Source organism: Bos taurus, chromosome 3 (genome assembly GCF_002263795.3).
Source record: "Bos taurus isolate L1 Dominette 01449 registration number 42190680 breed Hereford chromosome 3, ARS-UCD2.0, whole genome shotgun sequence".
Classification (NCBI taxonomy): Eukaryota; Metazoa; Chordata; class Mammalia; order Artiodactyla; family Bovidae; genus Bos; species Bos taurus.
In genome coordinates this window covers 58,202,356-58,228,156 of record NC_037330.1, presented here as the reverse complement: position 1 = coordinate 58,228,156, position 25,801 = coordinate 58,202,356, and the positions used below count along the sequence as shown (strand labels likewise).

Sequence of the window (25,801 nt, the reverse complement as noted above, 5' to 3'; positions counted from 1 at the left end):
TCCCAAGCATTATATGCTTATTTTGCATCTTTTGAAACTTTCAATAAGCAGTATCATATTTTACACATTCTTTTGAAATTTTTTTAGAACAAGATTTTGTTTTTGAAATTATTTAGTGTCTCTACTTACATTTTGTAGTGGTGGTGGCTGTGGTTTAGTCACTAAGTTGTGTCCGACTCTTGTGACCCCATGGACTGTAGCCTGCCAGGCTCCTCTGTCCATAGGATTTCCTAGACAAGAATGCTGGAGTGGGGTGCCATTTCCTTCTCCAGGGGATCTGCCCGACCCAGGGATCAAACCTGGGTTTCCCACATTCCCACATTCCTACTGAGCTACAACATTAAATAGTAGGATTCCATTTTGTAATCAAACCACAATTTATTTAGCCATGTCCCTAGTGATGAACTTCTGGTAGTTTTTTTTTGTTTGTTTTGTTTATGCTACAAACAGTCCTTCAGTAAACACTCTTGTACCTACCTCTATATACCTTCGTCAAGAGTTTTTTGGGTGAGGGTGTATACTCTGGAATTGGATTGCTGGCTTGCAGGATACATGTACCTTTCAGTACATAAGATTTTGCCAACTTATTCTCCAGAGTTTTAGCCTATTTACATTCCCAAAAGCAACCTTTAAGAGTTCCAATTACTCCAAATCTTACATGTTTGGTACTATCAGACTTAAAATTTGTCCATCTCAAGGGAGCAAAATGATATATTATTATGGATTTCAATTCACATATTCCTGATTATAAAGGAAGAATGAATATCTCTTTATACAGTAATTCAGCATCTATATGGGAATCACTAGTTCCCATCTTTTGTCCAGTATTCTAGATCCAAGGCCTCCTCATCCTTGCCACCACTGCAAACACAGAGTCAGTATTAGGAAGTAAGAAAAGAGGGAGGTGGAAGACTGATACATTTGAGAGACTAAGCATCATAAGAGTCTGAGCTTTACCCAAAGAGACTACTAAATTATAGGAATAGATTGAGCTTTTAACTGAATTGGATATAAAAGTTTCCTTTCTTTCTCTTTCAATTCCCCAACCACTCCCCACTAATCTAAGTTAGGGCTTGTGAGGAAAACCAGATTAACCAGAAATAAATGTTATATTTGCACATGTCAAAGTACCAATCTGTAACCCTATTACACACGTAATTGTAATGAGCAACAACTCAGTTGCTCACCTAAAACTCAGATTTATTCTTTATTATGCTTTCCTTCTTTCTCAACAGCCAAACCATGAGCAAATCCAGTCAACTATATCTCCAAGATGTCTTGAATCTGGCTAGTATTTTCTATCTCTATTGCTCCCCTGCGTTCCAAGTCACTCTATCATTTTTTCGCCTACATGACTGCCACAGCCTTCTAAGTGATTTGACCCACGTTTACCCTTAGGTTCCATTTCTTCAGAGTGACCCAAATGATCATGAACAATTTTAATCAAACATCTCTCCTTATGTAAAACCTTCCAAATGGCTTCCCATTGCAATCAGAATAATCTTCAAACCTCTTATCATGGTCTATAGTCCCCTATGTGATCTGCCACCTCCTATTTCTCTGACATCCTGTTTTCCAGTTATTTACTACTTGGACCCTTCCTTTTTTAAAATAGCGCATTTAATAAATACCCTTTCTACCTTGGGACATTTGCATTAGATGTTTCCTCTGCCTAGAATACTCCTTTTCAGATAGTCACATGATTGGCTTCTTTTTATCTTTAGGCATATAGCTCAATGTAACTTCAGGTGGTCCTTCTGTGGCCATCCCAATTAAAGTAGCCCCTTTATCAGGGCATTCAAAATCCCATTACCATGTTTTATTTTCCTCATAGGGCTTATAACTATCAGAAATTATTATTCTTGTTCACACTGTCCTTCTACACTGCATGTTCCATGACAGCAGAGATCTTGTCTGTTTTGTTCATTGTTGTAACAGTGTCCAGAACTGTGTCTCATATATAATTGATGCTTAATAAACATTTAATAAATGAATGATAGAATGCATGCCCAAAGAAGAAAATATTTAGCCTTAATCAGCTGGTCTACTAGATATCTATTTGTAAATAGATAACACCTTAAAAAAATTTACTATCTGCTGGAATTAAAACCAAAGTTCATGAATAAAAGGCAAAGGATAGTGACATTTTTATACATTTTAGCTTCTAGGAAATAGAACAAATGGACCTGTTAGAAATCTTCTGCACAATAAACTGTAAAACATATTCGAAGAGCTCATTATGTGTGAGAAAAGACATTGCCTGTGTTCTATATTGTATTTTCTTCTGTCATTATAATCAGAAAGATCTCTCCTGGTTCTTTCATTCACTTTTTTTCTATTTAGAGATAGCTTGTTTTTCTTTTTGGGGAGTGGCTGGTTTATTTTTGTGTTTCTTCTGAAATGCATCAGTGATAATTTTCTCCAAATGTTGGCTTTTAAAAGTTTACATGACCCACTGCAACCTATTTCTGTATTTAGAGACTTGCATGGCAGAGTAGAAAAAGGCAATCATTTCTCAATGTGCATGTTTTAATAGATTTCTTCAATGATTACACAAATAAGAATCCCTTTAAACGCATGTCATGTTGACAGAGAATAGTTGCCTCGATGTTCAGCCTACTTACACCACAGAGGACAGATTTGGGATTCCCTACTGATCTAACTTTGTGAGAGTAGCTGTAGTCTCAGAAGTAACACATCACATCCGTTTTTAAAAATGATGTTTTTTTGAGATATAATTCACATACCATATTATGAATCTATTTAAAGGAGTAACCCCCAATCATTCTGGCACCAGGGACTGGTTTAATGGAGGACAGTTTCTCCATGGATGGGGGAGATAAGTATGGTTTCAGGATGATTCAAGTGCATTACATTTATTATATCATCTCTGATCTGACAGGAGGCAGAGCTTGCATGGTAATGAGAATGGTTGTAAATACAGACAAAGTTCTGCTTGCTCACCTGCTGTGTGGCCTGGTTCCTAATAGGTCCTGGACCAGTAGGGGTCCATAGCCTGGGGGATGGGGACCCCTGATTTGGAGTGTATGATTCAATGGTTTTTATAGTGTTGTGCAACCATCACCATAATTTTAGAATCAATTTCCATCACCCCGTAAAGAATCCTGTACCCAATGGCAGTCACTTCCAGTTTCCTCCCAAGTCCCAGCCTTAGGCAACCCTAATTTGCTGACTCTAGAGATTTGCCTATTTGGGATATTTCCTGTATTATGTGGTCTCTTATGACTGACTGCTAGGCATAATGCTTTCAAAGTTCACCAAGGTTGTAGCATGAATCAATATTTTTTTTTGCATGGATCAGTATATTTTTTATTGCCAAATAATATTTCATTGTATGAACATACTACATTAATTAATAAGCATTTATTAATTGATGACCATTTTGTGTTATTTATTTTTGCCTATCATAAATAATGCTGCTATGAGCATTGATGTAAAAATTTTTGTTTGAATCCTGTTTTCAATTCTTTTGGGTATATGCCAAGAACTGATGGGTCATATGGTAACTCTGTTTTTAACATTTTGAGAAACTGCCAAATTGATTTACAAAGTAGCTGCACCATTTTACATCCAACCAATGATGTATAAGAGTTCCAATTTCTTTACATTCTCATCAACACTTATTATTTTCTGTTTTTTTTTTTTCCCTCTAGTGGATGTAAGTGGTATTTTATTGTGGCTTTATTGCATTTTCCTAATAGTTAATGATGTTGAGTATCTTTCATGTGCTTATTTGCCAACTCTATATATCTTCTTTGGAGAAATATCTGTTTAAAGACTTTTCACTTTTCAATTGAATTATCTTTTTATTATTGAGTTGTAAGAGTTCTTCATGTATTTTTGGATACTAGTCCCTTATCACATATAATTTGCAAATATTTTATCCCATTCTATGGTGTCTTTTCACTTTCTTGATGGTGTTCTTTGAAGTTCTAAAACTTTTCACTTTAATGCAGTCCAATATATCTGTTTTTCTTTGTTATTTGTAATTTTGGTGTTATCTAAGAAGGCTTTGCATAACCCAAGGTCAAGAAGATTTCCTTCTATGTTGTCCTCCAAGACATTTATAGTTTTAGCTCTTAAATTTAGATCTATGACACAGATTGAGTTAATTTTGTGTGTAGCATAAGGAAAGATCCAAATTAATTCTTTAGTGTGTGGGTATCCAGTAGTTTTAGCAACATTTGTTGAAAAGATCATTCTTTCCCTCATTAAATTTTCTCAGTACATCACATGCTTTTGTAATTCAAATTTATCTTGTTTATTTTTTTCCCTGGAAATTAATTTATCCCTTGAGATAACCAATAACACTAGACATTGTTAAACAAAGTTTGGAAATTACAAAGAATGTTCCCATTAGAGACTATATTTTTCTTCTGCTTGAAACCTTTCAGTGGCTTCTTACTATACTTTAAATAAGGCCAAATTTTTTACTATGGTTTAAAAGGTCCTTCATGATTTGCTACCTACCTATTTCCTCAAGCTCATCTCAAACAACTTTCACTATTCACTCTGCTGTAACAAACTCCTTTTAGTTTTCCAAAAATACCTAGATCATTCTTACTTCCCCATCTTGGTCCTTGCTATTTGACCTACCTTGAAGGATTTCCCAAAGTTCTTTCATTCACTGGCTCCTCTTCACTCTCGAGGTCTCAGCTCAATCCTCCCCTATCTAGAGAAGCCTTTCCTCACTGCCTTAGTGTAAATAGCTTCTCTTCTCGTAACTAGTTGGCTTTCCCCTTCCCTTAACCAGCTGTCCTTTATCATCATCCTGTTTATCTTCATCACTACATTAACCACCACCTGCAGTGATCTTGCCTACTCAGTCTTCATGATACTGTCAAATCTGACATCAGCAACCTTTCTCATCTTGTTCTCCTTGGTATTCCCAAAGCTTAGGAGAGAGTTCTTGGCTCATCCAAGGAACTCATAAACTTCACTGAATTAGTGAATGGAAAAATTTTAGAGTCACAGTTTGTAAAGCTAACAAAAATTTAGAAACTACATAAAAATTCAGAAAATTAAAAAAATTTTTTTAATTTCTAAAAATTTAGAAAATTTCTACAGAGTCACAGTTTGTAAAGCTAACATAAATTTAGAAACATCCAAGCTAATTTTTTTTAAGGCTATGTAACCTTTTCTTCTCAAAAAAAGCCTGTATAGAAGCTAATATGTTAACCAGACATGGAAGAATCTTCTCTGATTCAAGCAGATAAAGAATAAACAAAGTCCTTCCAGTTCAGCATCCTCCTTGACACAATCATCATAGGGGTTCTGCAGAGCGCCAACCCCTTTATTAAGTGTAATGTGTAAACTGAGAAACCAAAGAATGGCTCCCTCAACAATGTACAGCACTTTAGTAATAGACTATGGGTTTGAACAATTCTTGCAGAGTAGACAGTGCATGGTTCTTTCTACTGTGTGTTGCCTTACAACACAACAGTTCAGAACAGGCAAGTCTAAAACCAGAATTATATGAATCACTCAGAAGATAAGGATTTAGATAACCTTTTACTCCTTAATGCCACTGACTTCAGATTTCTAAAGTGATTACTTTTCAGGGTTTCCAAGGAAACTGTCTTAGAAATAAGACTCATGTATACCTCATTCTTTTCTATTTCTAACTAAATATTTCTAACTATTCCTCTCATCTTTTTGACTTCACTTTTAAGACTCTACTGAAAAAGCTTCTTTGAAAAGTGTGCATTATTTAATTTCAGATTCTCTTAAGATATTCACTCCTACCTAATATTATACTACCCTACACAGATGGGAAAATTAAACTTCAATAAATCCAATCAAGTTTTCTTGTAAAGGAATAAAACAAGACAATTTCATTTATACCTACTTAGCTTTAGAGTACATAGCTTCACATCTGTTTAGATCTTAAATACCAGGGTGATACACTTTTTAAGAAATGAATGATGGCAGATGTTTTTTTCACAGAAGCCTTCAAGCTCTTTTTCTCATGCAGAGTTATGCATTTAGACAACTGAATTGTCTGTTTTAGAGCAGATTTCAAGCATGAAATACAATATGTTCTCCTTTGTTCAAAGAGTTTACATCTTGGATTTGGGAATTTGTTACTGATGTTTCCCTTGCCTTATTTTTCTATCCAGATTTCAATTACCAATCTTTTAGAAAGTAAAAAGAACATCTCTTTACTTGGAAAAAAATTAATATTTTTCACTCTCTTATTTTTTAAAAGAATTTTTAAGGTAGCATCTTTGTGACATTGCCTAAGGAAGAATTATTTTGAAGTGCAAAAATAAATCGAACATCAGGCTGCCTGATTAAGCAATAGCTCCTTGGGTCATAAAATTCTTTTGAAAAAATATGCCATGGTATTTTTATTGAGCTTATGAGCTAAAAGGCATTTAAAATTCCAAGAAGAACAACAAAAAGAATAAAAAAGAAATGCACATGTGTTGTTACTAAAAAAGGCACCAAAGATGTGTACAAGGCAGGATTATTCCTGGGAAAAGTTATGAAGCAGATGAAGTCTGTGTTTATCATTTTTTCATGTCTTGTTTTGAGCCCCTTTTTCATCTCTGTTCTGCCCATCACCATTTGTCATGCTGCATCATCCCTCTGGGATTCCTGGCTGTGTTGTCCTACGGCATGAGTAGACCTTTTTGTTAGTTCTGTATCCTGCTGCCCTCCCCACCACCACTCCAAATAACTTTAGTATTTTCTTAGGGAACTAGGCCAGTTGTCTGAAAAAAAAAATCTATGCTAAAATATTAATAATTATTAATGACTTTCTTATGTAAAAACAAATTTGAGAAAACTTCTCAGGAAGATAACCACATTTACTCAGTACTTGTTATTTGGCTTCTCTGTGGGTCCAGTCCTGATGAATCCTCTAAAAAAATTAAAACTATCAAGAATCCTAGAAACCCAGGTCTCAAGAAGTGTGGCTTGGAACCTGAGGGTGAGGCTGAAGCAGGTTCTTGAATCACAGAGACAGAATAGCCACATTAGAAGCTGAAGGAAAGGTTTCATTTGGGTTGCATTGTCTTTTCCCCAGGCCAACACAGCACTGCAGAGTGAACCCATTTGATCTATAGCTTCTCCTGTGGAGAAAAACAGAACCCAAAGTGGATATTCAGCCCATCTACTGTTGCAAGATGTTTCCAGAGTTGCCCAGTCAGGTCTGCATGAGGATCATTTGGGGAACTTGAGGGCCTGACAACTGGGGAAAAGATGAGATGGGCAAAGGGGCAAGACTTACAGTAACCAGCACTAAAGTATTACTGGACTTCATCTCTGCTTGTAGCAGCACCTGAACAGAGATCCCAGCCAGTGGTCTGCCTATCTGCAGAACTTAGCTGGTGGCACTGTCTGATCAGGGAGCTTGGCTGCAGTTCTGCATGATTTGGAAAGTGAAGTGAAAATCGTTCAGTCGTGTCCGACTCTTTGTGACCCCATGGACTGCAGCAAGCCAGGCCTCCCTGTCCGTCACCAACTCTGGGAGTTTACCCAAACTCATGTCCATTGAGTTGGTGATACCATCCAACCATCTCATCCTCTATCATCCCCTTCTCTTCCTGCCCTCAATCTTTCCCAGCATCAGGGTCTTTTCTAATGAGTCAGCTCTTTGCATCAGGTGGCCAAAGTATTGGAGTTTCAGCTTCAACATCAGTCCTTCCGGTGAAAGCTCAGGACTGATTTCCTTTAGGATGGACTGGTTGGATCTCCTTGCAGTCCAAGGACTCTCCAAGAGTCTTCTCCAACACCACAGTCCAAAAGCATCAATTCTTCTGTGCTGAGCTTTCTTTATAGTCCAACTCTCACATCCATACATGACTACTGGAAAAACCACAGCCTTGACTAGACGGACCTTTGTTGGCAAAATAATGGACTGTATAGTCCATGGAATTCTCCAGGCCAGAATAATGGAGTGGTGTGGGTCCCCAGTCAAATGTTCATACCTGCTCTTGAGCCTATGGCCCTGCCTGGGCAGGTGAGTAATTCTACAACACTGCTCAATAGCTAAGCATGGGCTCCCATCCTGCTTGACCAGAAAGCCTCGTCTGAGAACTTAGGCAGCTGTAGAGTCCATACTACAGCCTTGCTCAGGTAGGGAACCAAGCCAGCAGAGCAGGGAATCTGAGCAGTGACCCTGGGAAGGCTTGGAGTCCAGTCTAAGTTAAATACTTCCCAGCTGTGGGGTCCAGCTAACAGCCCTATTCAACAACAGTTTCACCTACAGCCTGTCCAACTATAAAAACAGCCTGTAACCTCACCCAGGCAATGTAACTCCATCCTACCTTGGAGTATTATCTGTGAGATGCAGCTGGATGCTCCACTTAATCAGAGAGCCTGGCAAGTGACCTCATCCAACAGAGAAGCATAGCCAGTGCCCTAACTGATTAAAAAGCAACTCTGTTCAAACCTGAGGCACAGCCTGTAGCTCCATTCAACTGTGGAGCCATGTTTGCAGCTCTACCTGAATATGGGGTCCTACCAGGACCACATCTGCCTAGAGAGTGTAACATGAGGCCTTGCCTAATTGCAGAATCCAACAAGTGCTACTGTCCTTCCAGGGAAAATAGCCTGAGATCATACCCTACCAGAGGTAACTTCAGAAGCCAGCTAATGGCCCCATCTGACATGGAACCGAGCCAGCATACCTACCCAATCAGGGTGCCTATTTAGTGGCCCCACTGCTATCTGGAGACTAGCCAGGTGGCCAACCCAACTGCAGAGACCACCCAGTGGCAACTCTCCTGTTGCCTCACAATATGGGTAGGGACCCCACTAAACTGAAGATCTCAGTAGCAAGCTGTGCCTGCCCACAAACACTATAAGCAGACCCATCCAGTTTCCTCAAGCAAAGAGACTGGTGAAGGTGCTTCTCTGCCAAAACAAACCTATAAAATCTGGAAGAGGAGATCACTTACTCAAATGTGCAAACAACAATGCAAGGATATTATGATCATAAAAAAAACAGGTAAATATAACAAAATCAAAAGAAACTTAAAATACTGCAATAATTGAAATGGAAGTCTGTGAACTGTCTAACAAAGAATTGAGAATAGTGTGTTAGTTGTGCCTGACTCTTTGTGACTCCATGGACTGTAACCAGGCTCCTCTGTCCATGGAATTCTCCAGGGAAGAATTGTTGTTATTCAGCTGCTAAGTTGTGTTCAACTCTTTGCAACCCCATGGACTGCAACACACCAGGCAAGAAAATTCCTCTTAGAAAAGTGCAGTGAACTTCAAGAATACATAGACAGATAACTAAATGAAATTAGGAAAACAATGTATGAGAAGTTCAACAAAGAAATAAAAATCATGAGAATAAACAAAAATCCTAGAGATAAATACCATGATTGAATTGAAGAATTCAACAGTTTCAACAGCAGACCTGACCAAGCAGAAGAATCAATGAACTCAAAGATAAGTGATTTTAATTATCCCAAAGAGCAAAAATAAAAAAGACTAGGATACTTATGGGAAAGCATCAAGTAGGACAATATTGTGCAAATACCAGGAGAATAAAAAAAGAAATGAGCAGAAAGAATATTTAAAGATATAATGGCTGACAACATCCCAAGCTTGGGGAGAGAAATAGTTGTCCAGATTTTTGAGGCTCAAAGGATCCCAAATAGGTTGAATCCAAAAAGGGCTACTTTGAGACACATTATAGTCAACACTCAGTACCTGCAGGTTTCACAACTGCAGAGTCAAACAATGAAAATATTAATAATATCAATATTTTTATTAATATTATAAAAATATTAAATACAAATATTTTTAAAACATTCCAGAAAGTTGCAAAACTTGAATTTGCCATGCAATGACAATGGTTTACATAGCATCTATACTATATTTATAACATATTTACATAGTATTTATTTTACTAGTATATAAGTAATCTAGAGGTGATTTAAAGTATACAGGAGAATGTAGGTAGGTTATATGCAACTACTATGCCATTTTATGTAAGGGACTCAAGCATCTGAAGAGTTTGGTATCTGTGGCAGTCCTGGCACCAATCTCCCATGGAAACTGAGGGATGACTGTAATTATACCATCAAAGCAAAGAGAGAATTTTAAAAGTAGCAAGAGAAATGTGACTCATCACATATAACAGCTCAAATAAAACTGTAAGTAGGTTTCTCAGTACATATTTTACAGACCTGGAGAAAATGAGATAACATCTTTATAATATGGGAAGAAAAACAAAGCCCTCTTAATGAAGAACACTATACCCAGAACTCGGAGAAGGCAGTGGCACCCAACTCCAGTACTCTTGCCTGGAAAATCCCATGGACGGAGGAGCCTGGTAGACTGCAGTCCATGGGGTCGCTAAGAGTCGGACATGACTGAGTGACTTCACTTTCACTTTTCACTTTCATGCACTGGAGAAGTAAATGGCAACCCACTCCAGTGTTCTTGCCTGGAGAATCCCAGGGACAGGGGAGCTTAGTGGGCTGCCGTCTCTGGGGTCACACAGAGTCGGACACGACTAAAGTGACGCAGCAGCAGCATACCCAGAACTGTTCTTCAGGAATAAAGGAGTGATAAAGAGTTGCCCAAACAACCCAAAGCTGAAGAGTTCATCACCACTAAACCTGCCTTACAGAAAAATGCTAAAGGGCATTCTTGAAGCTGAAATAAAACAAGTACCATTGTAATCATTTAGTAATATTTATGTATATATATCAAATCAACATGTCATGTACTATAAACTTATATATGTCAATTATATCTCAAAGTGAGAGAAAAAATTAAGAAGTTCAATAGCCTGTGTGACATATGGGAAAAGGATCTTTTTTCCTTGGATGTTAGGAAGGCTGATAATCAGTGCCTGGTTTGTCCCTCACTCAAGCCATAATTCTACACTTTCAAACACCAAATGGACAGGGGGTCAAGAATGTGTGTGTATGATTCACACGTGTGTGTGTGTGTGTGTGTGTGTGTGTAGAAGGCTGAGTTCACTGAGTATTGAACCCAGCGGTACTCACCGGAGGGCCCATCAGACCTGGTCCACCCAAAGGCCCTGTGGTCCCTGGTAAGCCTGTCTCTCCTTTTTCTCCATCCTCTCCAGGAAGTCCCCTTCCTCCTGGGTTCCCCTATAACCCAGAAAAAAATTTTAAGAAAAATTATACCATGCAATAAGGAGATTTTTGCTGGCACATAGAAAATTAAGTATAATATTTTAAAGATTTCTCAAAAACATCTACCTTAATCATAATGTTAAAAGCATAATTTACCTTCAATCCATCTTTACCCTGTAGACCTTCTTCTCCAGGAGCTCCTGGTTCACCCTATTTGGCAGCAGAAAATAATATCTATTATGTTGTTAAATCATTTATCCTAATTTTTATTTTTTGCTCCTCGTATCCATAGAAGTAGCAGTTTTATGTACGTTTATTCCTACTTCTACTTTATTTATAAGGACTACCTAACAATATAATAAACATGATTTAATTTGCCCAGAATAACTCTGAAGATGATATAAAGAGTTATAGCACTGTAAATTCAAATAAGAGGGTCCTGGAATATTAACAACTTTAAGATAATTAAGGGTAATATATATTCATGTGGTAGCTTTGGAAACAGACACCTACATCTACATTTCTTAAAGACTGTAAATCCTGAATCTCATAAAATTATAGTAGCTTGCTTTTCTGAATTTACATGGATTAATACAACTTAATTCAGTTAAAATCAGTGTACCAGATTTTTAGGTCTGTGTTTTCTCTCTTACACAGGAGAAGCAACATTCAGAGCAAGCCCTGGTACATTTGGAAGCTGTCTTCCCGGCTTAGAACTTGCAGAAGTAAATGTAGAGCTACACTTTATGAAGTGATTAAAGAAGTACTAGTTCTCCTGTGACCTGAACCATTTAAAAATAAATTAGTCAGTGTCTTCACAGCTGCCCATTGCTCCCACTGCTGATACTTCCATTACCCTCACCTCATACTGTCTGTGCCCCTGAAAAAAAGAGGAAAAATGAACAAGAAAGGAACTGGATGCAAAAAACATCTCCCAACTTTACTTCTCAGTAAAAAAGAAAAAAAAGAAAGTCTCTTAAAATTATCTTGGTCCCTGTTATCTTGGGAAAAAACTTACCACAGCTTAAATGAACCACTGTCTATATTAGAATGTAAGCTATCTCATTATAATTATCTAATTATTTCTTTGAAACGTATTAACTTTGCATGCCTTTAGTTTTTTGTTTTTCTAAACACAAATTATGTTTCAATGCCTTATCTGTGCTTGCTAGGTCAAGAAACAGCATGAGAGCTGATCATTAGTATTTGTGAATTTCTTCTTCATGCTAACATCAGTGACATGCACAGTGACCCCACGCATTTGGCAAGGACTCTGCTGAGTACATCTGATTCTGCGAAAAGAATGTGTGTGAGGTTAGGGCTCTCAATGCTATTAAATAATAATGTGAAGAGTTTAGCATGCAGCTTTTCAAATTATGATATAAAGACAAACATTTTCTATAATACAAGAGAAGTTTTCTATACAATCGTTTAAGTCTTTACACTGAGTTTTCAATTGCTAAGATAGGTGGGCCAGTGCATCAGAATGGTTTCTAGTAGGCACTTACCCGTAACCCTGGCTCCCCAGCAGCTCCAACACTGCCCACAGGTCCAACATCTCCCTGAAGAAACAAAGGAGAAGATTAAACTCTTTTCTACTAAAACTGCATGTCTGCATGTCTAATAATTATGGAGGGCATATTATGAAGATAGGGGTTCCAAAACAGTGTTTGTTCCTTTTCTTCAGATTATTTATAATAATTTTGCTTTTTCATTTGTGCTTGTGTGTGCTCAGTCACTTCGGTCATGTCTGACTCTCCGTGACCCCATGGACTGCAGCCCGCCAGGCTCCTGTGTCCATGGGATTCTCCAGGCAAGGATAATGGAGTGGGTTGCCATTTCCTTCTCCATTTCATTTGTATTCCTTCCCATATATACGTGTGTGTGTGTGTGTGTGTGTGTGTGTGTGTGTGTATGTAAATACTCTTGCCTGGAAAATCCCATGGACAGAGCAGCCTGGTAGGCTGCAGTCCATGGGGTCGTGAAGAGTCGGACACAACTGAAGCGACTTAGCAGCAGCAGCAGCAGCATACATATATATAGATAAGTAAATAATATTTTTGACTCATTTGAGAACACTTTCTATTTTTATATACTATTCTTTACCTGCTTCCAAGATAGTGGGTGTTCACCACAATATGGCAAACATAGTGGTCAGTGGTGAAAGGTTTGAGACCCTCTCCTTGACTATTAAGGGCTGTTACCTTTGTGCCTGGCTCGCCTTGCAGACCAGATTCCCCTTCAGTACCTGGTGGTCCCTAGAAGAGAATGATTGGCACATTGTACACATTCCTTCACCAATATTACTACCTCATCTAGTCCCCAGTTTCACCCAATCTGTCAGCACCCCTTGGCTTTTTTATTCTTAGGCTAAATCCAATGGTTGATCTTCTGATCTCAGTGGTACCTCCTTTCTTATGCCAATCTTGGAGTAGCATTTTGAATTGCCTTCTCTATTTCCATTCCTAGTTGAGTATCAGTGGAAAAATTATACTCTGTGCAAAGTGGCATCATTACATATTGAGAGGTATAGTGACTAAGAGACTGGGCTCCCTAAGTGTGAATGTGGGCTCTGTCACTACTACTACTTACTGCTCTTGAACAAGTTGCTTAACCATTTCATGTCTCAATTTCCTCATTTGTAGAATGAGAATAACCGCATTACCTCACTGAGTATTGTGAGAATTTACTAATATGATAAAATACATAGATACTGCTAGGCAAATAGAAATTTCTCTGAAATTGCTACCTATTATTAACCACATCATTATTAATCTGATGCAAATTCAAAGTCTCCCACTTCAGCTTGACTTTTAGTAAGGTATACTTGCTTTTACATGTCTTTAACCATTTTCCTCAAACACTATTCTTTTTTTTGGCCACACCATGGCATGTGCCATCTTTGTTTCTGACCACGGATCAAATCCATACTCCCTGCATTGGAAGTATGAAGTCTTAACCACTGGACTGCCAGGAAAATTCCCTCAATCACTATTCTGGCATATTTTCCTCAATGGATCTACTCAATCCCTACTTTGTATCACAACAGAATCATCTCCTACTCTGTTAAAAACAACAACAAGACTTCAAGTTATGAGCTATGACTTCTCTCTGCTTTCTTTAGGTTCAGAGGATGTAGGTTATCAGCACTGGCTTTTGAATCAGGTTTGGATTCAAAACCAATGTCTGCTTCTTGCTAACCATTTACTTTGGGCAAAGTAGCAGATTATGATGAACATTCTTCTTACTTGTCTCAGGAAAGAATATTGCCATCCATTCTGTTGCACCTAGAAATCTGGAAATAATTTTTGACTTTCTTTTCCCTTTGCTTTTCATAGCCCACAAATATGCAGTTTCTCCAGAATTTAAACAACAAACATTTCTCAAATTCATTTCCTTCTCACATAGTTCAGGCCTCTATCATTTCTTACCTAGTTCAATGCAACAGCCTTTTAGAAGGTATACATGTCTGCATTCTTGACTTCTTAAATATATCCTCCTTGAGGCTGCTAAAATGATCTTACAAAGATACACAAGACTTTATCACTGCCCAGTGCCCTTACAGTGACTCACTATAGCCCATAACGTATGAACGTTTAGGGACTTCCCTGGTGGTCCAGTGGCTAGGACTCTGCACTCTCAATGCAGGGTGCTTAGGTTCAATCTCTGGTCAGAAAACTAGATCCCTCATGCTGCAACTAAGAGCCTGCGTGCCAGAACTAAAGATCCCACATGCTGCAATGAACCTGGCACAGCCAAATAAATATTTAGGGGAAAAAAAGATAAATGTTCAAGCTTCTTCATGGGTATGTAAGACTTTTTTATTTGACCGAATCATTTCTCTATAATTTCATCTATCCTTACTCCTTATTTTGACTAAGAATCTCTACTGCCTCATGTTTGCATGTTCCTCCTCATACTATGCTGTGTACCCTTATTCTCTCTTTTCATACGGTTAACTCATACTCGGGCTTCTCTGGTGGCTCAGTAGTAAAGAATCCACCTGCCAAAACAGGAGATGGGGGTTCAGGAATTGAAGAAGATCCCCTGGAGAAGGACATGGTAACCCACTTCAGTATTCTTGCCTGGAAATTCTCAGGGACAGAGGAGCCTGGCAGGCTACAGTCAGTGGGGTTGCAAAAGAGTCAAACATGACTTAGTAACTAAACAACAAACTCATACTCATTCCTTAAAACTCAGTACCCTGCCTTTATCTGAACACAGACAAGTCTTTTTCCCCTTATCCAGTTATGGCTATGTACCCACTACTGTACTCTTATAAAGTCCTGTGAATGTCTCCATCATTGGGTCTAACAGATTGAAGTATAATCATCTTTTACATGATTATCTTCTGGAATAGATTATAAACTGCTGATGGAGTCAGGGATCATATCTCAGCCACACTTGGATTTTCTATGAATACACAGTGCATAGCAAAAAGGCATTGCATAATCACGGGATTAGAGGAGGAGAACAGTTTTATTGGAATGTGGCTGAACAGGTCTGCAGAGGTTAGACAATGCAGAACACTGTTTCACATGTTAAGTAATTGGCATTTTATTAAAGACTGAGAGCTGATAAAAAATTTCAAGGACAAGGAAGATATGACAAAGATACACTGGCAACAAATAGCTAAGGAATAATAGCAGCTGAAGGAGACATGGAATAAGGAGCACTGGCAATAGGAACACAAAGAAAACGAAAGAGTTGAGACACTGGTGGGAGCTTATTAAAGGGAAAGCACAGCAGATTGGACAGGATGAAGGAGGAAGAGGAGTCTGGGAAAGCTCTCAGTTTGAGGTTACTGGACATAAGTGGCATCTTTCAGTGAGATAAGAATAAAAAGAATAACAGTGTGAAAGTGATGGGTTTGCTTTAGATATTTTGAATTTGAGAACTTTGTAGGCTATCTAGGTGCATATATAGAAGACAACAGGAAATCAATAATTAAAGCCAAAGGGAGAGGCCTCAGTTAGAGCTATTAGATAGCTTTTCTAATGCCTTTTCCTTCTCCAGGGATCTTCTTCAATTCCTGAACCCCCATCTCCAGTTTTGGCAGGCGGATTCTTTACTACTGAGCCACCAGAGAAGCCTGAGGAGTATGAGTTAACCATATGAAAAGAGAGAATAAGGGTACACAGCATAGTATGAGGAGGAACATGCAAACATGAGGCAGTAGAGATTCTTAAAGTCAAAATAAGGAGTAAGGATAGATGAAATTATAGAGAAATGATTGGGTCAAATAAAAAAGTCTTACGTACTCATGAAGAAGCTTGAACATTTATCTTTTTTTTTCCTAAATATTTATTTGGCTGTGCCAGATCTTCGTTGCAGCATGTGGGATCTTTAGTTCTGGCACACAGGCTCTTAGTTGCAGCATGGGGGATCTAGTTTTCTGACCAGAGATTGAACCTAAGCACCCTGCATTGAGAGTGCAGAGAATGTTCATCATAATCATAATCATCATCTTGGGGTTGATGGGGCTGATTATGATCTGCACATCATAATCAAAATCATCATAATGTTCATCATAATCTGCTTCTTTGCCCAAGGTAAATGGTTAACAAGTAGCAGACATTGGTTTTGAATCCAAATCTGATTCAAAAGCCAGTGCTGATAACCTATACTATGCTACATCCTCTGAAACTAAAGAAAGCAGAGGAAAGTCATACATAGCTCATAACTTGAAGTGTTGTTGTTGTTAACAGAGTAGGAGATGATTCTGTTGTGATACAAAGTAGGGACTGAGTAGATCCATTGAGGAAAATATGCCAGAATAGTGATTGAGGGAATTTTCCTGGCAGTCCAGTGGTTAAGACTTCATACTTCCAATGCAAGGGGTATGGATTTGATCCGTGGTCAGAAACGAAGATGGCACATGCCATGGTGTGGCTAAAAGGAGCCATAAGGCGCTTATTATTCTAAAATATATCTTGAATGAGTCACTTTTCAATATTCTGCTATAATGGAGTGAAGGGCTATCAACATTAACTCTAAATCAGTAAAGAGAAAGTTATATTTACTTTTTGTTCTGTTATTTAAATGAACAGTTAAGAGAAAGTTACATGTATAAAATTAGGCTCATACAACAGTTATCCCTGCTTTTAATAGAACTTGAGATTTTATTTTCTGAATATTAAAGTACTATAAAATTATTCTTCAAAATATATAGCTAAGATATCAACTTTACCTTTGAAAAGTCTTACAAAAAATACTGAGTACTGGTGAACCAACAAGAAACAACCCCAAGAAAAATTACCTCAGCACCCATTTCTCCAGGAGGTCCAGCATCACCTTGTGGTCCTCGTGGCCCCTATATTAAAACAAAATTTAAGATGTGAGAAACAAAGTTCACTCTATATTTCAATTAATATGTGCATATAATTATAATATATCATATCTAACAACACATAATACATTTATCAATGTATTACTTTACTCCGTATAGTGAAGTGAATTCGTTCAATCGTGTCCGACTCTTTGCGACCCCATGGACTGTAGCCTACTACGCTCCTCCGTCCATGGGATTTTCCAGGCAAGAGTACTGGAGTGGGTTGCCATTGCCTTCTCCAGAGGATCATACTAAGCTTTTGGTCTTTCTGAAAAATAGTACAAAGAAGGTGATTTTTAGATTCAGAAAATTATAAGATAGTTAAAATTCTATGAGCTTATATTCCATCACAATTTTGTACACACTTCACTTTAAAAAATGTATTAATAGGAAAAATGTTGTGACATGGTTGGTTATCTTAAAATGTTTTTATAAGTTGTTGTATTAATATTCATTTAAAGTATTCAAAAAGTATGGAAACTATAAAAAGAAACAGATTAAGTAAATGCATCTGTAATTCTGTCTACAGAGATGACCCAGGGATCAAACCCAGGTCTCCCATACTGTAGATAGATGCTTTACTGTCTGAGCCACCAGGGAAGTCCCTTACTCTGTATAAACAAAATTAAATCTTTAGTTGATTCATCTTTTTTTGTTAATAATATTAAGCTTTGTTTGGATTCAAAGGAAAAGGAAAGAAAGGATGTGCCTTTCATTTTCTCATTCCCTAAATCACTCATTCATTCAATAAACATTTAATATAGTGCCCAGGGCTTTCAGAATTATCTTATTTAATGAGTATAACAATCATGTGCATGTGTGTCATTAGTGGTGTCAACTCTTTGTGACCCATGATCCATAGCCCACCAGGCTCCTCTGCCCATGGGATTTTCCAGACAAGAATACTGAGTGGGTTGCCATTTCTTCCTCCAGGGGATCTTCCTGACCCAGGGATTGAACCCGTGTCTCTTGCATTGAGCAGGTGGATTCTTTACCAACTGCACCACCTGGGAACCTCCCATGACAATCATAGATCTACTTAATATTCCTGAAAAATATATGGCAAACAAAGTAGCATTTTTTTAAGAAGCAAATATATGGTCTCCAATGAAATGAAAATATGCTTGAGTTTGCTAGATGATATATTTTATCACAGTAGTGAGTCCAGTTGAACAATTCTTCTATTTCATATGAATGACTGTAACAATGTTTACATGGGATAATCACTAGGGCGCAATAAAATGCATGTGGGACATTTATGGAGATCTTTTCCCCTGTAATACTTAATAGTATAAGTAAATAAACACTAAAAAATTAGTGTGTGAAGCCATTTAACTATCCAAAATTACTTTAGATAGATTAACACTTGTTCAGTAAGTATTATTCACTCAGTCGTGTCTGACTCTTTGCAGCCCCATGGACTGTAGCCGGCCAGGCTCCTCTGTCCATGGGATTACCCAGGGAAGAATAGAGGAGAGGGGTGCAATTTCCTTCTCCAGAACACTTATTTGACAACTGCAATTTAATGCTATGTTTCCAGCCACCCAAAGAAGGTGTTTGCAGTTTTTGGTCTTTCTGAAAGATAGTACAAAGAAGGTGATTTTTAAATTCAGAAAACTATAAGATAGCTAAAATTCTATGAGCTTATATTCCATCACAATTTTGTACACACTTAACTTTAAAAAAATGTAGTAATAGGAAAAAAGTTGCAACATGGTTGGTTATCTTAAAATGTTTTTCTAAGTTGTTGTATTAATCTTCATTTAAAATATTCAAAAAGTATGGAAACTACAAAAAGAAACAGATTAAGTAAATCATCTGTAATTCTGTCTACAGAGATGACACTGTAAATATACTTGCATATTTCCTTCTAGTTCTTTTGTGGGAGCATATTTATAAATAACTGTATCTGTTTAATATTTAAGAGTCTATTATAAATGCAAATATTTCATCATATAAATATTTCACAACAAAAGTGTTCAATAGCTATATAATATTATATTCCATTTAACATTCTGCAGTACTATGATTTAATAATTTTCTTAATGCTAGACAGCTATATTGTTTTTAATTCTTGTTTACAATAAAAGTTTGCTTTATAGGCTTTATTATATACAAGTTAGACTATAAGTGAATGTTAAGTCTGTTACATCAGAAAATATTGCCAAATAGTTGAGATAAATATTTGAATTAGAATGAAAAGGTTGGTATGTAGGTATCACAAATTTTCTTACTCAACAGCACAGCCATTAATGGTTTTAAGAAGTCACTAATATTTTTCAATTATGGTTTATTACATGTTATGCATAGTATTTAAAAATTTATGGATTCTCCTCAGAATGTTGTTTTACCCTAGTAGAAACACACTGAGAGAAACATGATAGCATTATTTGCTCATAACCTCAAGTCAACTTTCAGAAAGGCTGCAAAAATTAATGTTCCACAATGTATAAAATTAGACTCTGTTTCATTAAATTCATACCAGCATAGAATATTATTTTATCAATAAGTTACTTTTTAAGTTTTTCATTATTGACAGAGCACCTAGTATCTTAAAATTTTATATGTTTGACTACCATGAGGTTGAATATTCTGTCATTTGTTTATCAGATTTTTGTAATATTCTACATGTTGCCTGATCATGCTCTTTGCCCATGTATTTTGGGAGTCATTTAAAAAATTTTGTAGCGTTCTTTATATGTTGTGGACATTAACTCTTTCCTGTCCTGTTCTACTGCTACCATCTGCCCAGTTTGTGACTTGTCATTTTATTTAAAAAATATAATGTTAAAGACAACTTCACCCCCTAAATATGTTCACTATGGAACACCTGAAAATACATAAAAGTAAAAATTACCCCAAACCACCATTTAACCCTTTTAACATTTAGTGTATCTCCTAAAACCTGTTTTTTTATAATTGTATTTATTTATTTTTGGTTGCACTGGGCCTTTGCTGCCACATGTGGGCTTCCTCTAGTTGCAGCGAGTGAGGGCTACTCTCATTGTGGCATGTTGGCTTCTCACTGTGGTGACTTTTCTTGTTATGAAGCACAGGCTCTAGGACACGAGTTTCAGCAGTTGTGGCTCAGTTTCAATGAGAGATAACCTACTGATACTTCAAGCCACAACCTTAGAAACCATACTTCAGATATTTCACACACTTTACATCTTTCTCCTGTTGATTTTATCTCATTTGGAATATTTTATACCTACTTTTTTCTCTGCTAATCAAAAAAGTTCTACTGTATCTTATCTGGACTGTTGTAACAGAAAGGCTTTCTTGGTCCATTCCTATTTGGTTTGGGTGAGCTTTATGAAACAATAAGACAATCATAAAATTAGCCCTATCCCTTCAATGATATCCCATTGTTTTTAGGCTAAAAATACATATCTTGGGAATGGGGCTTATAGAGTTGCATATGTTTTGTCCCCTGCCTCCCTTTCCATCCTCATCTTGTACTTACTTCCCACTCGATTCCCTGTGTCACAGTCACACTGGCCTTCTTTTAGATCTTCAGATTAATATATAAGGCTTTCTCCCAGGTCATGACTTCTCTCTGGAATGACTTTTCCCCATATTTGCTTAAGTAACCCACTCTTCATCCTTCAGTTCACAGCACAAATTCTCCTCTTCCAGAAGTTTCCCTAACCCTAGATTAAGATGGTTTATTTTGTTATACATTCCCTTAGATTTTACTAGGTAGCTCAAATATGTGAAACAAAGCCCATCACACCCATTACAAATTGCTTTATATTTTATTTACCAGAGCCACTGACCCTGGGACCTGAATGTCAATTTTTAAGCTTTTTCAGCCATTTAGTCATTTACAGTTACAACAGTAAATCTTTTTTTGTATAAAACTTGATATTATCTCTGTTGTTGCCATAGCTCCGTTGATAATGCTTATTGTGACTTAAATGCATTCTTTATTAAGATTAGTTTTAATGTTGTTTCACTTCAGCTAATATTACCAGCTAAATGATTACATCATTGGGTATATGGTTATACCACTTCTGGTTAGTGCTGTTTAACAAATATTCACTAGATAGATAAATATGCCAGATATTGTACTAGGAAAGAGGATGGCAAAGATGAAAAAAAAATGGTCTCTGACTTCAAGGAGCTATAGTCTCTTTAGAAGAAAGAGATATTTAGATATTTGCATGATTTTTGATCAAATAAATATTAGAATTGGGAAGGCAGGTTAAGAGATACAAACCAGAGAAAACTGAGAAGAATTTAGTTTGATAAAATCAATATCACATTTAAGATTCTATATTTGGAAAAATTACACACATAGCCAAATCTTTACTTATTGTTTGAAGAGCTTATCCCACAGGTTAAATATATAAAGCAGGAAATGAACACAGATGGGTAAGAATAGTTCTTTGACTATTAGAATTTTCCCCTTCATACTAGCTAAATGAACTGTGCAAAAACCACTTATAAACTTTTGTGTCGTGTGATGGATAAGATCAACCACACAGTAGTTTCAAAAACTATTTGTATTGTAAATCTTAGGAGCATGTTACTGCACATTACAGCTGATACCATTAGCCAGAAGAATGACTTCATAGGCAATAAAGAATATATTGTGAGAAAGAAGGTGTGGCAAGGTATTTCATTTTCACAGTTCATTTTCCATGGAGAATCTATAACTGAGTCATATGTATGAAAATGTGATGTAAGTTTTTGAATTATTGACCTACTAGCATTTCTGTCAAGTTTCCACATTTTGGCCCATTACGTGTAGAGTCTGGCTTCTCTATATGGTCTTTTATTATAGAGTTGCCCTCATAAATGTGATTTTGTGTGTGTGTATGTGTTGGGGGAGTATAATAATTATTATATAAGCAGAAAGCTGTTAAGAAAAAAATTCTGAGTCAATAAAACAATTATATTTGTTTAAAATAGAAATACATGAAGTTTTAATGGTTTCAGATAAACAGAATCAAATTTGACTTTATGAAACCAGGAAGGCACTATAAATTATCTTCACAGCAAAATATTCATTCTTATAATTAACTGCTCATGATAAATGTTGATTTCAAAAACATACCAGCCACAGAACAACAGAGCAATAATAAGAGACAGGTAAAATACATTATGAGAAAAACACAATTAGAAATACATAAAAGTATACTTACTGGTTCTCCTGTAAGTCCCCTGTCTCCAGTACTCCCTGGGGGTCCTTGTAAACCCTGAATAAACAAAGGTAAAGCTTAGAGAAAAAATGATGTTAAAGCTTAGAGAAAAAATGATGTTTGAAAATGTTTTAGTTTTCATACCTCAGCTTTCTTTTACAATCCTCCCATCTGATTTTTCTATCTTTATCTATTCTTTATTTTTTATTTTGTGGTAAAATATGCATCACGTATAATCCACATTTTAATAATTTTAAAGTGTGCAGTATGTCTAAATTTAGAGTGCTGTGGCATTAAGTATATCCACATTGTTGTGTTCACCATTATTACCACCATCCACTTTCAGAATTGTTTATCTTCCCAAACTGAAACTCTGTACCCATTAAATAGCTCCCTATCCCCCACCAGCCTCCCCTGGCAACCACAATTCTACTTTCTGTCTCTATGAATTTGACTTAAAATAGTCAAAGTAGGTGGAGAAGGCAATGGCAACCCACTCCAGTACTCTTGCCTGGAAACTCCCATAGGCGGAGGAGCCTGGTGGGCTGCCATCTATGGGGTCTCACAGAGTCAGACACGACTGAAGCAACTTAGCAGCAGCAGCAGCAGTCAAAGTAGGTAATTAAAGGGTCTTATATACATGGAATCATACAACAATATTTCTTCTTTTGTGTCTGGCTTATTTCATGTAGCATAATGATCCATCCATTTGTAGTATGTGTCAAGACTTCCTTCTTTTTAAGGTTGAATAATATTCGGCTGTATGTATATACCACATTTTGTTTATCCATTAATCATCAATAAACAATTCAGGTTTTCTACACTTTGGTTATTATGTCTAACACTCCTATAAACGTTAATATACAAGTATTTGTTTGTATCTGTACTTTACATTCTTTGGGGTACCTAGAAGTGAGTTATATGGGTTGATGGATTAATATATAATTCTATGTTCAACAATTTGAGGAGCTGGCTAAACTGCTTTCCACAGCAGCCCCACCATTTTACATTCCCACCAGCATGGCACAAGGATTCCTATTTCTTCACATCCTTGTCAGCACTGATTATTTTTTCTTCATATATAGGTGTAGGGGTGTGTGTGTGTGTGTGTATGTGTGAGATAATAGTTACCCTTGGTGGGAAGTGGTATCTCAGTGTGGTCTTGATTTGCATTTACCTAAAGATGAGTCATACTGAGAATCTTTTTATATATTTATTGGCCATTTATAGATCTCCTTTAGAGGAATGGTTACTCAAGTCCTTTTGCTCATTTTGCCATTGTTGTTTATTATTCTATCAATGAGTCATAGGAGTTCTTTATATCTGTGTGTATGCTCAGTCACTCAGTCACTCATATCCAACTCTTTGTGATCATGGACTGTAGACTGCCAGGCTCCTCTGTCTATGGGATTTTCCAGGCAAGAAACAAAGGAGTGTGACTTATGCTCTTATAGCCTGGGAAGGCACAAGAGTGTCAGAACCTAATGACCAGAAAAGATCAAATCGGACCTCTCCAGTGTTCTTTATTTTATCCCATTTTTACACCATGCTATCCATGGTAACATAAAATAGAATCTTAGACATGGAGGTATATTCTAAAATGATATGTAAAGTGAAAATTGCTCTGTCATATCCTAATCTTTGCGACCCCATGAACTGTAGCCTGTCAGGCTCCTCTGTCCATGGAATTCTCCAGGCAAGAACACTGGAGTGGGTAGCCGTTTTCTTCTCCAGGGCATCCTCCCAACCCATGAATCTAACCCAGGTCTCCTATATTGCAGGATTCTTTATTGTCTGAGACACCAGGGCTATAAAACTCTAAATCTAATTCCAGGTCCTCTTTGATCCTTCCATTCAAAGTATAATTGAGCATGTACTGTGTACCAGATACTGATGATTACTAATGATATATAAAATACTGCCCTTATCTATTTGCAATTTGCTACTCCTACTCTTCTAAATTATTGCCTTTGGGAAGTTTGGCAATTATATAGCAGATCACAATTATCCTTTTATCTTAAATTTAAAATCTAAAAATTGATATTAAATTGGAAGATATTAAAAATTTCCAGGAACAAAGAATCTAAGTTATAATCATCAATGCTATGTTTAGTTACATATGATTGTCTGATTAGAGAAAGTAGTTGTTGTTGTTTGGCTGCTCAGTTGCGTATGACTCTCTTGTGACCCCATGGACTGTAGGGGCTTCTCCGTCCATGGGATTTTCCAGGCAAGACTACTGGAGAGAGTTGCCATTTCCTTCTCCAGGAGATCTTCCCAACCCAGGAATTGAACCCGTGTCCTGCATTGCAGGTGGATTCTTTACTGCTGAGCCACTGGTGAAGCGATTAGAGAAAGGCAGATTTGTAAAATCTTGTGGACTCTCATCTGACTAAGACCATATTTCAGTCATGAAAATCACATGTTACCCATATACTCCTAAATTAAGACCAGATCAGTATAAGGGATCCCTCTATGCCTGATACACCATTTGAAACATAAAGCACTTAGAACCTTAAATAATACTCGCACAATTTGCTTTGTAAAGTGTGTCTGCACACAATATTAAGCTTGATATGTACTTTTAATACTGTTAATGCTGCATAAATGCTGTTTGGCAAAGCTATGAAATGATGTAAATGGACCCTAATTATTTTTATCAGAGATGAAAAAGGAAAGAACAAGCTGGCACAAAGTAAAAATTCCTTTTAAGGCTTTTCAGATTCCCTTTAAGGCTATAAGGCTACTGAAATACCTTATCTGTAGTACAAATCCTTGCTCCATGATGCATATCAGCAATGATGCCAGTGGTGCCAGGAGGATAATGACTATAGTGGTTGCTATTTATTGAGGGCCTGTGCTAGGAACATAATGAGCATGTTTTTGTTTTTTTTTTAATAACTATAAATGTATCTCATTTTACTGATAGGAAAACTGAAGTTCAGAAGGGTCAAATAATTTGTACTAAGTCAAAACAGCTATAAGTGGAAGAACCAGAATCTGACTTTGAATATGTCTGATTCCAATGTCAAGGTTTTTCACTATACTAAACTGCTTTTTACTTATTTCCATGAGAAATGAAACATTCAGTGCCCTTCTATTTTAAATAATCACGTGTAGGTTTGTATTGGTACATCAGACTCTAAGTTGACCAGACAAGGTTAAAAGCGCTTAACAGAGATTTCAGCAGCCACCTACTCACAAAAGAGAGAAAACTTGGAGTTTGATCACCA

The 25,801-nt window shown here is 36.9% G+C and overlaps 1 protein-coding gene and 1 long non-coding RNA gene across 4 annotated transcripts in view; one reads left to right on the top strand and one right to left on the bottom strand.

Moving 5' to 3' along the window:
• COL24A1 (collagen type XXIV alpha 1 chain) overlaps window positions 1-25,801 on the bottom strand; it is a 392,387-nt gene that overhangs the window by 99,748 nt on the left and 266,838 nt on the right. For all 3 annotated transcript variants that reach the window (XM_024990097.2, XM_024990098.2, XM_024990099.2), the window contains exons 33-38: window positions 22,572-22,625; window positions 17,350-17,403; window positions 13,295-13,348; window positions 12,599-12,652; window positions 11,247-11,300; window positions 10,998-11,105 (exon numbers count right to left, since the gene is read on the bottom strand). In XM_024990097.2, the coding sequence (XP_024845865.1) occupies window positions 10,998-11,105; window positions 11,247-11,300; window positions 12,599-12,652; window positions 13,295-13,348; window positions 17,350-17,403; window positions 22,572-22,625 (378 nt within the window). The remainder of the gene's footprint in view (window positions 1-10,997; window positions 11,106-11,246; window positions 11,301-12,598; window positions 12,653-13,294; window positions 13,349-17,349; window positions 17,404-22,571; window positions 22,626-25,801) is intronic.
• LOC132344885 (uncharacterized) lies at window positions 8,646-11,910 on the top strand. Its single transcript, XR_009493941.1, has 2 exons — window positions 8,646-8,977; window positions 11,748-11,910. It is a non-coding gene; the product is annotated as an uncharacterized lncRNA (long non-coding RNA).